Source organism: Colobus angolensis, unplaced genomic scaffold, assembly GCF_000951035.1.
Source record: "Colobus angolensis palliatus isolate OR3802 unplaced genomic scaffold, Cang.pa_1.0 Scaffold207, whole genome shotgun sequence".
NCBI lineage: Eukaryota > Metazoa > Chordata > Mammalia > Primates > Cercopithecidae > Colobus > Colobus angolensis.
The window spans coordinates 3,415,275-3,428,031 of record NW_012115233.1 but is presented as its reverse complement, the minus strand read 5'-3'; the positions used below and the strand labels follow the sequence as shown (position 1 = coordinate 3,428,031).

Below are 12,757 nucleotides of genomic sequence, written 5' to 3'. Positions count from 1 at the left end.
TATGGGTGATTTCCAGGTGGTGGGATTCTGCGAGCATTTTCTTTCGTCTTGATTTTGTGAGACTGTCGTCATCCCTGTATCATGGCTTCAGTTTTGCTTTTACAGGAGAGGGGAGGTGAACGTGGAGTGGAGAAGGCAGAGACGCAAAGGCGCCCTGGCTGCCCAGCTGGGGGGGTGCCGCGCCACAGGGGAGCAAGCCCCGGCTCCAACTGGGGAAGGCAGCCCTGGCAAACCACTGATTGGCGGTGGCGGGTCCAAGCAGAAAGAAGAGGCGTGCGTGAAAGGTCAGAGGCACGGGGAAGCTGAGGCCAGAAGCCAGGCAGGGCAGGAGGCTCGCTCCACGGTGGACTTTGAACTTCGCACTCTCTGTGGTCAAGTCCTCACCCCCGGCTATGACAGATCAGCCTGCAGGGTCAGGTGGTGTCAGGCGAGGAGGCTGAGGTGACTACCCCAGTCCAACGAGGGCAGGTGAGAAGCGATCCTCTGCGGCGGCTCCTCCAGAGACAGGTCTGCAGGAAGTTGGCCCAGGGAGCTCCCGGAAGGGTTCCCCGTCCAGTCAGGGTGGACTCTTCTGCTCTGCCCACACACTCCCTCTTCTGCAAGGCCCTCCTCTCAGCTCACAGCCAGCCTGGCCACTTGGGGCCTTTCTCACATGCTGCTTTGCAGCCCCAAAATCTGCTCACCAGCCACACACAGTGATACTCTGGAGTCAGACAGCCTGAGGTCAAATCCTGGCTCTACCATCACAACCTAGGTAAGTAGGGACCTCTCCTCTCTGGGCCTCAGTTTGCTCATCTATAAAATGGGGACAATGACAGCACCACCCCACAGGGGCACTGTGAGGATGAGATGAGTGCTCATCTGCACAAAGGGCTCAGAATAGTGCCCGGCAAACAATAGGCACTGGGTAAGTGTTCGCTGTCCTTACTGTTGCCTTGCCGTTGATTCGGCCGTTGCTGCCACAGTTCCTGTGCTCACACCAGCCAAGGACTCATTGTGACACGTGGAGGCCACTGGCTCTGGAGTTAGGCTGCCTGGGTTCCAGTTGTGTAACCTGAAACTCTCCAAGTCTCCATTTCCCCTGCTAACGCCTCCTGGGGCTGATGAGAGGATGCAACGCACACATGCCTAAAGGTCTGAGAAGGACTGCATGAACGGATCATGAGCACCCCGCGGCCTCTCCACTCCACCTCGGACATGAATATCATCTGGCCCTGGGCTCTGGCCCTGCTGGGACTCCCCGAGCTCAGTCACCACCAGCCTGCTGGGACAGTTCGAGCTCTTTCATTTTCCCACCCTGAAGCAAGCCTCAGTCACAGGGCCGTGAAACGTGAACCAACCAGAGCAACAAACAGACGTCAGCAAGTCATCGTTCCCCTTTCTATCGGGCAGCCCTGCCCCCGAAAACCGCCAGCTGAGACCCCACTGCACTTCCCCCACTGCAGACACGAAGCAGAGCGCCACCTGGAAGGTGCCCAACTGTGTCCCCGGCCCTGGGCTCCAGCCTCATGGGATCACCTTCCAGACAGCACAGGCCCTGTGAGAAAAAAGGGCCCTGTTCGAGAAAGGGGCCCTGTGAGCCACAGCTTGGAGACCTCAGGCCTGGGATGTGGAGTAGCAGGGGCCTCCGGCAGAAAGCCCACCAGGAGCTCACCAGGCTAAGCCCAGCAGCCTGACACCATTACCATCACTCTTCCTAGGCCACAGAGGTGGGCTCAGAATCCTAGGGCCTGTGTCCACACCAAGAAAGGCTGTGTGCACCGCAGCTGGGCCATGGAGACACCACACGTGCAATCCCCCGCACACCTTCCTTCAGTATGGACAGAGCCCTGCAGCAGGGAGTGGTACAATCGGACTGCTCTTATGCAGAGCGCCAGAGGCCTGTGGGGTTACAAGTGGAGGGGTAGAGATCTGAGCTCGCTCCTCCCTCTCCGTGGGTCCCTCTCCCCTTCCAACAGGATGGACCTCCCAACTAGGCAAGCTGTTCGTTTATTCATCCAAACAATGTCTGCTGAGAGGCAGTGCCTCAGCGTCCCCATCGGTAAAATGGAGAGAGTAACAGTATCTTGCTGGGTTGTAGGGATCACTAATAGAACCTGCATAGCACAGCCCCTGGCAAGAGGAAAGACACTAATCACATGAGCGGCCACTGCACGGTCACTACTGTGACTAACTGCCTGGCCCTGGTGACTCGGAGATCCCCGCACTCCTAAGCCTTCCAATCTGTGACATCCCGGGCTCCTGGATGGCCAGCCAGTCATCAGTCTCTGCATCGTAAAGCACCACCTGCCCCAGCGTACATGGGTTTACCCAGCATTAATCACCCCACGCTGGTAGACTCTAGGGCTCTAGAAGGCGAACCCACCTCTATCTTTAACTCCTATGCTGTCTTATGACGTCCACCCCATAAAAATCGCACAGACCCCCAGAATGTGCCTGGCTGCTCTGGCCTGTCCCTTTGCTCACTCTTCCCTCTGTCCATTCCCACCTCCAAACCGCTACCCTCATCTCCATCAGTCTCCATCCTACCTCTCCATCCAGATACCTGTCTCCTAAAAAGAAGTCCTTCCTGAAACTACCCACCCCTATGGTGGCATCTCTTCCTCCGTCCAAACACAGGACAAGACATAAACCTCTCTAAGCAATGTGCTTTGTTCTACGGTGCATCATAATTGTAACACCCCCATTTAACTATGAGTGCCTTGAGACGGAGTGTGTCTGACTTTCTAAGTGCCATGCCTGAGAGCACTCACTATGCAAGCACAGCGCCCCAGAACACTCACTTTGCACAAATAATATCTGGTGTTCAAGTTATACACCTAATGCTTACTCTTTACGAATAGTTGGCATCCAATGTCCCATATCAGTTCCCTTAACTTTTTTGACAAAATCACAAAGGAATGTCCGCCAACCTTGGCAAACACTAAATTGAGAAGCTCACTTATTTCTACCTAAGATGTTTCTGCAGGAGGAGGAAATAGTTCCGTGTGCATCCAACAGGTGCATATACACTGACGGACCCACACAGACATGGGGTCAGACCTGGCTTTGACACTAAACTCTACTTCCTTCCTTCCAGCTCTCTTTATCTGAGACTCCATGAGAGCATCTGTAAAATGGGAATAAAAACCTACCCCGCAGGATTGTTGTGAAAATGAAACGAGCACTATGCATGGCACACAGTAGGGATACAATAAACATCGCTGCCAACCAGGTACATTAGGTCCATCTCTTACAACAGATTTGCTTACCCTACTTTATCCCCCACGAGAGAAGACTGCAAGCTTTGCCGACCTGCCACCAACCTCAAACCCAGGAACCAGATGAGACCACGGTCATGTGAATTTCCTTTCTAGGGAAGCCCCTCTGCTCTTGGTACCCTGGAGACCTCAAGGTCTGCTGCTGCATCCCAGGGATCCTGGGGTGGGAGTAGTCATCGCTTCCATGGTCTCCTCTTCCTCCTGGACACACATGTAAACCATGTTCCCCAGTCTTCCCCTGCACTCTGTGTGGCCGCGTGCCTGAGTTCTGACCAACCAAGCGGCCAGACCTACAAACGGGTTGGCTGTGATGCTCACTCTCCCCATCCCCGCAACAATGAAGGACCTAGGGGAGGGCAGAGCCATTTCACAAGAGGGGGCAGGGCCGGGCGCGGTGGCTCAAGCCTGTAATCCCAGCACTTTGGGAGGCCGAGACGGGCGGATCACCAGGTCAGGAGATCGAGACCATCCTGGCTAATCCAGTGAAACCCCGTCTCTACTAAAAAATACAAAAAACTAGCCGGGCGAGGTGGCGGGCGCCTGTAGTCCCAGCTGCTCGGGAGGCTGAGGCAGGAGAATGGCGTGAACCCGGGAGGCGGAGCTTGCAGTGAGCTGAGATCCCGCCACTGCACTCCAGCGTGGGTGACAGAGCGAGACTCCGTCTCCAAAAAAAAAAAAAAAAGAGGGGGCAGAACCCTCGGGAGACCCCTGCAGGACTACAAGAACTGGGCTGCACAAAGCCACCCAGATGCCAGGGCTGCATGTTACGGCAGCTAGCCTGCCTGGCGAACACACAGCCCCTTCCATACCTGTGGCTCCCCTTCCCTGCGGAGCCTCACACCGATGTGTGTGGTGGTAAACAGGGTCACCCAGTCCACACAGGGAGCCAACATGGGAGGGAGGACAGCCAGGCCTGGGTCTGCTCAGAAGACTGTGTGCTCCAATTTTCAGATATTCTGGACCTCTAAGGAAGCTGGCACTGGCCCAGGACACCCAGAGAAGCTAGCAGAAGTCCCGGTGTGATCTTCCCTCTCCAAATAACCCCACCTGAGCTTGATGCAGCCAGCCCAGCCCAAGGGAAGCACCCAGATGCCTGATTCCATATACTCAATTCCTATATCCACCCAGGGACCGGATGATCCGGAGCACGTGCTTCCCTCCAAAGAGAGTTTGCCCAGTGCAATCAGTTCAGTTGCTCTGTCCACCCTACCATTTCTGACAGTAGCTTGAAAGCGGCAGAGCCATGAACAAAGGATGCCATGGGAAGGCGGGAGTCTGGGTTTGAATCCCAGGAGGGCTGCTCAGCCAGCTGCCAGGGTCTCTGGGCCACACACTTCCCCTCACCCCTTCCCAGCTGGCAAAACCAGAGGTGAATCAGACCACTAGTGTGTTCTAGATCCTAGGATCCTTACAGCGTAGTTAAGGACGAAGGGAGTTGGGTTTTAAAAGTTCTGCTGGGCTTTGTCATTTAAGAGTCTCTTAAAGCACTGCTACAGGGCTGTTCTTCACTATTTATTGGGAGGTAGCCAAGTTTGCAAAAAAAAAAAAAACAAAAGAAAACAGACAACAGAAGCGATAGAATGGAAGCTTTACAGGGCAAGGAGCTGCCTGTGTGCCCGGCACCTCGCACATTCTACATACTCATTAATGTTTTAAACAGATAATAACAGCTCCGGAGAGCAGAGGGAAGGAAACTGATAATCACAGAGCATGTACCAGGTGCAAGCCACTTTACTGGGTGGTTTCTAAGTACCATCTCCTGCCTCAGGGCCTTTGTGATTGCTGTTCCCTCTACCTGGAATGCTCTTCCCCTTAGAAGTCCTATCACCCCCTTCCCTGACCACTATGTACAAAGCAGCCCACCACTCGCCCCACCCTGCTTGCTTTTCTCCACAATTCCAGTCATCGGATTTTATAATTACTTGCTCTTAACTTAGTTGTTTGTCTGTCACCCACTCCCACCAACACAGGCTCCACGAGGGCAGGCTCTTGTTTTCTTCTGAGTGCCTAGAACAGTGACACTTATCTGCTGAATGAAGGCATGAAAACACCGCCAGGCCTCACCTCACTTACCCTGACATCAATGCTAAGAGGAAGTCTCTCTGATCCTCACTTTACAGATAAGGACACAGGCCAGGGGGCCTGCCCAAGGTCACCACCTGGGACGTTGCAGAAGCAGGATTTAAGCTCCCCTGTCCGATTTCAAAGTCCAGGTCCTCACTCCCCTACTCCACTGGGTCTGCCGTGTTCTCTTCCTGTGGCCTCGCTGCACACCCCAAATGCCAGGGCGAGTGCTGTGCACATGGGAGGGGTAAGGAAATGGCTACTGAAGGCAGGAACCAATTTCAGCACCAGAAATATTTTCTCTGCCATCTCCTTTGCCTCAATACACACAGCAAACACCTCCCCCACACGCACGTCTCATCACCCTTCGGTTAGGGCTCTGCTGATGTAAGCGAAGCTTCCTTTCAAAATGCGCACAGTCTCCCTCGGTGCCTGTTGAATACACTGGGTGGTTCATCACCAGAGCCAGGAGCAAGAAAGAGAAATTCTCACTTCCTCTCTTTCTCCACCATGGGGCTGGGTGGCCTGGCTTCCATCCTGGGGAAAGCAGGAAGTCGGGGAACAAAAAGCGATGCCCTCAGGTGGAACTGCCCAGACCCTTGTCCTGCGGGTGGAGGTCAGCACGCGTCTTTGTTGGAGACCCCTGGTCACCTGTGTTCCTTCAGCTCTGGGGAAGACCAAGTGGCCAGACCCTCTGAGGGGGATCCCTGGTTGGTGACCTTTAGCCACACCAAAGCATGACTCCAGGTAGCAGTAACTCCAGGCAACACTGCCCTTCCCTCTTCAAAAAGAGGCTCGGCTCCCCTATCCCAAAGAAGTAAGCAAAGGAAAATCCAAACTATCAAAATAGAGACAACTCCATTGAGTAAAAATAGAAAATGTTTTATTTGAAGGAACAAGAGTGTATTAGTCCATTTTCATGCTGCTGATAAAGACATACCTGAGACTGGGCAATTTACAAAAGAAAGAGGTTTAATGGACTCACAGTTCCACATGGCTGGGGAGATCTCACAACCACGGTGGAAGGTGAAAGGCACGTCTTACATGGTAGCAGACAAGAGGAGAATGAGAGAGCTAGGCAAAAGGGGTTTCCGCGTATAAAACCATCAGATCTCATGAGACTTACTCAGTACCATGAGAAAAGTATGGGGGAAAGCGCCCCCATGAGTCAATTATCTCCCACTAGGTCCCTCACACAACACAAGGGAATTATGGGAGCTATGACTCAAGATGAGATTTAAGTGGGAACACATCCAAACCATATCAAAGAGGCTGACACTAACCTCAATGACCATCAATAGGTGAGGGTCAACCTACATTATTGTGATACACTTCTATGACAGAACACTATGCAGCAGTGAAAAAGAACAAGGCAGCTGCACAAGCATGGAGGGTCTCCAAAATATTCTGTCCAGTGAAGAACCACGGTGGACAGCTAGCTGTGTGTGTGCATGTCCAGATACACAAGAAACGAGCAGCAGCGTTTGCCTCCAAGGAGGGCCACTAGGGGCTGTGTGGGCATCAAGTAAGGGAAGCTTCATTTTTCATTACATGCCTTGTTATGCTAATCAAATCTACCTGATGCATATATGAGTATTTCAATTTTTGTAATTTATTTTAAGAAACTAGACTATGCCCCCCAAGGAATTCTTCTTAAACTGCTTACAACAATTTCATTGCCTTCCTACCTATGAGACCTGCTAAATACCCCTAACTTTCCCCAATGCACTATTCATCTCAGGGAACTCCCTGGAGGCCACCCATTTTTAGGTAACAATACTTCCTTCCATTTGTGCAGAAGTCATGAAGCTCTTTCAGGGCAATTAGCAAAACAGGAGTTGGAATCCTGGTCACTGCATGCTGACTATACTAGTAGGTGCTTATCTATCCTCTCCAATCCTTACAGCAACCCTAGACATGAGGTGCTCCTCCCTAAAGACGGAGAAAAAACAAGGCCCAGCAAGGGAAAGCAAAGCGCCAAAAGTTACACAGCCAGGAAACTGCACCCTCCAAATCCAGACCCAGCACCATGAGACCGCAAAACCCAAATCTGTTCTGTCCCATAGCAGAGATGCCCCACGTCAGGCTGCCTCACTTAATCTCATGTATTCCTTCAATCAAAGGTATATGCTGACCCTCTGCAATGTCCACAACAACAAGACACCAATTGGGTACCCTCAAGACAAGTCAGTACTGGCTGGCGGCAGGTGAGGCGCCCTGGGACAGCTTTGCCTTCTACCAGGTCCCCCTGAGCCCTGCCCATGACAATGCCCCAGAAGTGCCCTCTCTCACTGCCCGGTGAGACACTAAGGAGCAGCAGGCAGGGCCGCGACACCAGTCAACCTGTGGGCCAAGCAGCCCAAGCCAGCAGCAACTGCCACCTCTGTCACCCACTTGCAGGAAAGCTCAGCCACACGCAGTGAAATTCCTTCTACCTGGACTGGCATGATGTTGCCATGGCCATAACAGGCATCTCAGATTGCACCAGGCAAATGCCAGCATCAAAACTTACTCCTTCCTTGGCTGGGCACGGTGGCTCACACCTGTAATCCCGGCATTTTGGGAGGCCGAGGCGGGCGGATCACGAGGTCAGGAGATCGAGACCATCCTGGCTAACACGGTGAAACGCCGTCCCTACTAAAAATATAAAAAATTAGCCGGGCATGGTGGCAGGCGCCTGTAGTCCCAGCTACTCGGGAGGCTGAGGCAGGAGAATGGCGTGAACCCGGGAGGCGGAGCTTGTAGTGAGCCGAGATTGCACCACTGCACTCCAGCCTGGGTGAAAGAGCGAGACTCCGTCTCAAAAAAACAAAAAATAAAAAAAAAACTTACTCCTCCTTAAAATGCACTTACTTATTACAGCCTGGGGAAGGCAGACCACGTTTAAAGTTTAGAGAGAATTTTGACTTTTTCTCCTCTTTGTCTCAGCCCCTGCCCTCCACCACCTCCAATCAGACAAGCTGTCTAGGAAACAATTTTGATACACTCCAAAATCCTCCTATGACAAATGGCATGGAAAGGGGGAAAAAAATTCTCTGTGTTTACTGCCACGAGAAACATCAAATAAATTCAAGGCAGGCTAGGCACAAGGTGGGGAGCGGGGTATGTGACAAAAGTGAAAAAGCAATCAGCATGCGTGCATGTGGACACAGATGAGTTCTCATGGGATCTGTGACCACCCTTGAGGACACAGATTTTAATTCTCAAGTAAAAACCAAGCCATGTGGATGTGTAACCCTTAGCTCAGCAAGTGACACACAGTAGGTGTGCAGTAAGCCTGTGCTAAACAAAGTCCGAGTTCAGACAACAGCTGCTCCCCACCAAGAAAACACCAGACTAAAAAAACCACCAAGAACTAAAGTGGCTTCTCCTTTCCCATCCATAACGAGATGCCTGGAGACACTGCAATCAAACAGCAGAGTGGTGAAAACTTAAAAACAAGCCACTGATGAATTATGGCTTGAGAATAAAGAACACTACTATCACCTGTGCCCCGACCCCTGAATAAAAGACTTTCTGACTGGATCCAGCATTCTGAAATACCGTGTGCCACACTGTCTTAAAAGTAAGATGAAATAAAAGGTAGGCAGCTTATTTGTACTTCTTTGGTGCAGAACAAACAAAGCCTACAGACAAAGCCCTCTGCCCATGGCAAACATGTCTAGCAGGTGATCAAATTCAACCCAGAGACGAGAACAGCAAAATGGATTCTGGTCCTGCTGAACCCGGCTGCTTATGCAGAACCCCTGGCTGCCCTGGCTGTCATTTACAACCAACACAACCATCACCAGCCATGAAGAGCCAGTGAGGCCCAGGGACTGGGAAGTCTGGGTACAAAGAGGGTACAGGGCACCACATTCAGGCTACAGTCTGGGCAGACAGGCCCTTCCCCACAAAGGTGCAGTCCCGGTTCCCCCAGGGAGGGGGCCCTGGCCTCCCCATCTCCCCTCCCAAGTCAGCTGTCGCCTGTCTGCTTCCTCCTTTGTTTACGAGCGTTTCGGATCCAAAGTCTCCAAGCACAGGGTGCATCAGACCTGGCGGCTGTCACAAGCCACATTAGGCACGCTGTTGGCTCTGTAAGGATTTAATCAGTAACTGGCCCAGAAGACCAGGGCAGGGCAAGCTCCGACCTGATCCCACAGGAGGCAAAAAGTTTACAGGCAGGCCAGGTGGGTGAGGCTGCTGGCTCCTCTGGTAAGACAACCTGGAGGGCTATCAGGTCCCTTGGACCCTAGACTAAAAGGTGTCCCTAGCTGGTGTCACCCAGCAGGTGGGACTGGGAGCCCCAGTGTGCCTGCATCCCAGCCTGATGCAGATGTGCTCCTGGAAGCCTGGTCTTAAATCTCTCACGATTCAGTTAATTGGATCAACGGAGACAGACTGCAGAAGGTTTGGGCAAAAAAGAGTATTTGGTTTGTTTACTGGTTTGAATCCCTATCAATCACTCTGGGTGTTGTTCCTGAAGCCCATACAATTAACCAGATATTTACCAGATGATTCTGAGTTGGGCTGTGTACACGGCTTAAAATATGGATGACTGATATTTCAAGTAAGGATATGACTCTATAGGAAACATACTTGGAACATCAGGAGCTCAGGGCTGGGCATGGGGCTGCTGCGAAGCCACAGGACTGCAAAGGGTTTCTGTTGTAGGGAACTGCACTCAAATTCACCTTTGTTTCCTTTGGGCTCACATTTCTCAATAGAGTGCTTAGGCTGCACTATAAAACGCAGACGGATTACATAATGTCCAGGCCTCAGGGAAACCCCACAGGGGCTCCTCTGCTTCCCCGACAGCCTGGACACCAACCAGGTGTCTCATGATGGGACAAGAGCCCTGGTGGCAGTCCCAACCTCACCTCTGCCCCAGAGGCCAGCCCTCCAGCCAGGCCCGCCTTCACAGCCCCACCTCCAGGCTCACAGGCCCTGAGGCAAGGCTCCCTGGAGCCCCCCAGAGGGCAAGGGCAAGACTTAAGGACACCCCCTGCCTGCAGCGCTTGGTGAGGAAAGGCAGCGGAAAGGGGATTTTGCCAGCCCATCCGACACTTCCTTATAGTTCCTCTTGCCACATTTCCTAACACCAGAGCATGGCTCTGCCAAGAGGAATCTTGCCCCATGGATAAGCCTCAGTCCCCAGTACTAGACAGGCGCTCTCCAGAGAGGCCCACGCTACCGGCGGTGCCACCCACCTGGGCTGGCCAAGGTTAGCAAGGGGCCTCTGGCTATTCAGGTCTTTCTTCCTTCCCTCTCTCTTTCAGACAGACCTCTTGAGCAATTGGAGGTAAGTGGGGAGCCATTAGCCTGGAGAGTTGGCTTCCTGTAAACTGAGGGCGGCAGCAGCGGGACACTCGCTCCTGGCTTCTCCCATGGGGAGAAGGGGCTCCACCTGGCCTTCCCATGGCAAGTCACTGTCCCTTCTAACCATTTTCCTACCCCCCACCACCACTCCCCTTCATTTCGTGGAGTGTAAGAGAAAAAAAAAAAAAAGGCCAATAAAGTACCCCTGAGCCAGGTGAAAATTCTGAAGCCAGATCTGGGTCTCCAGATCCCAGGCAGGGGGCACCGCGGTCACCAGTTCCTCCCCACATCGGAAACACTCTGTACTGGCAAATTTTCAGAGGCTCTCTCCCCCTCCATCCATTGGAAAGCCAAATGCTGCGGCCTGTGGCGCGGGACGGGCTTGAGAACATGCACCAGCCTGACCGGGGACTGGGCCGCCTCCCCGCGACCAGCAATCCTCCCTGAGAAAGAACTCTTTGCAGATATTGCACCAATGTGCCCACAGGAAAGAGAAAATAGGTGCTCTAAGCACGTCGGACCCCAAATTCAGAATAAAAGTCCTCGAGCACTGCAATGCTCTGGGGTGGGGGGTGGGGGACTGGTTCAAGGAGTAGGATTCTTCAGCTAACTTTTCCCCTCTCCCCATTCCTTGGGGAATGTGTCATGGCCTGTGACACACCGCCAAGGGAACATGGATGCCAGGGAAATGTCTATACACGCTACACGTTTGTGACATGCCATGTAAGCGACACCCTGTTTCCTGGCTGGGTTTTCTTGGCACAGGTGTGGGCAGGCAGTGGATTCGGCCCCCTCCCACTGTGCTTAGTAAACAGGATCACGGTGGCCCCAGGGAGGAGTGTGAATTCTGGAGAAGACAAGCCACCCCTCCAAGGAGGATGGGACCCCCACGGCAAGGCTCAGGCCCCAGCCAATATTTGAAACTGTCCTTGTTTCAAAACACAAAGCATCCTGTTCAAGCTCCTACCCGCCACCCCCACTCTCCCCTCGACCCCACCACAGCTGTCTTTCTCCACGTACTGAGGCCACCATTTGCAGATCTGATTTCAGAAACAGATCAATGGATTTTCCTCTCCGACTCATCCAGCTGACCCAGTGCTAGCCATGTATTTAAAAACAATAACAAAATTAAACCTCCAACAACAAAACACACACGTATATACACACTCTACAGACAATGCCGGACCAAGCAGCTTTCAGGCTAGAACTCGATCACCGCTGGGTCCTGAGATATTCCAGGACCACTGCCCCCTCCCCCTCCACTTCCAACCTCTCAATGTACGAATGAGATTTGCAGAAAGGGAAGCACCCTGTTCTGCCTGCCAGCCCTGGCAGGAAAGACAATAAAGGACGGGTAAACCAAACAGAGGAACTGGCTTCTGGAAATTCTTTGGGTTTGGGGGTTTGGAGGTTTTGTTGTGTTGGTTTTTTTTTATTTTGAGGGGTGGTATTTTGTTTTCCCCTCCCCCACCCCTCAGATCCAGATGGGCCAGGGGCTTCCAGAGAGAGAAACCCCACAACCATCAGGGCCCAGCGCCGGGTCCATCCTCGAGTCCCAGCCACCAGAAACACAAGAGCTGGGGGCAGAAGGTCCCCGGGCACCCAGCCTGGCGGTGGGCCGAGTCTCCAGAATTTTAAGGGTCTCTCTCGAGCCCGGTCGGCTGGTCTGGGCTTCAGACTCCAAAATTGAGCCCCGCGAGCAGGCCAGGAGCGGGCAGCCCTGGTTCTCCCCGTCCCCCCGGCACCCCCCACCGCCCCCCAGGCCCTGGGCTCCAGGTGCAGCGCCAAGGTGCAGCCAGGGAGGGCGCATCTCGGGCCCCGAGGGGAGGCTAGGGTGCAGCCGCGCAGAGCCACTCACCGTGGCGGACGCCAGGCTGTTGTCGGCCAGCGTTAGGTGGTGCGGCTCCCAGCGCCTCAGGAATTTCGAGGTGAGGATCTTGCTGAGAAAGGTCCGCGGGTGCCGGATGACACAGACCTGAATGTCGCCCTCCTGCAGCAGTTTGTACCTCATCCCGTTGCAAAGCAGAAGAGCCCGGCGGCAGGGCACTGCGCCCATCTTCGTGCCCTCGGGGGCCGACACGTCGCCCCCCAGCAGCGGCTTGGTCTCCTCGATCTGCCGGGGGTCGCCGCCGCCG

At 53.4% G+C, this 12,757-nt stretch overlaps 1 protein-coding gene across 1 annotated transcript in view; it reads right to left on the bottom strand.

Annotated features, from left to right (window-relative positions):
* Window positions 1-12,751, bottom strand: part of CMIP (c-Maf inducing protein) — a 265,419-nt gene extending 252,668 nt beyond the window's left edge. Inside the window, exon 1 of the mRNA XM_011942159.1 lies at window positions 12,481-12,751. Coding sequence (XP_011797549.1) covers window positions 12,481-12,678 — 198 coding nt within the window. The 5' untranslated portion in view covers window positions 12,679-12,751. The remainder of the gene's footprint in view (window positions 1-12,480) is intronic.
* Between the last annotated feature and the right edge of the window lie 6 nt (window positions 12,752-12,757).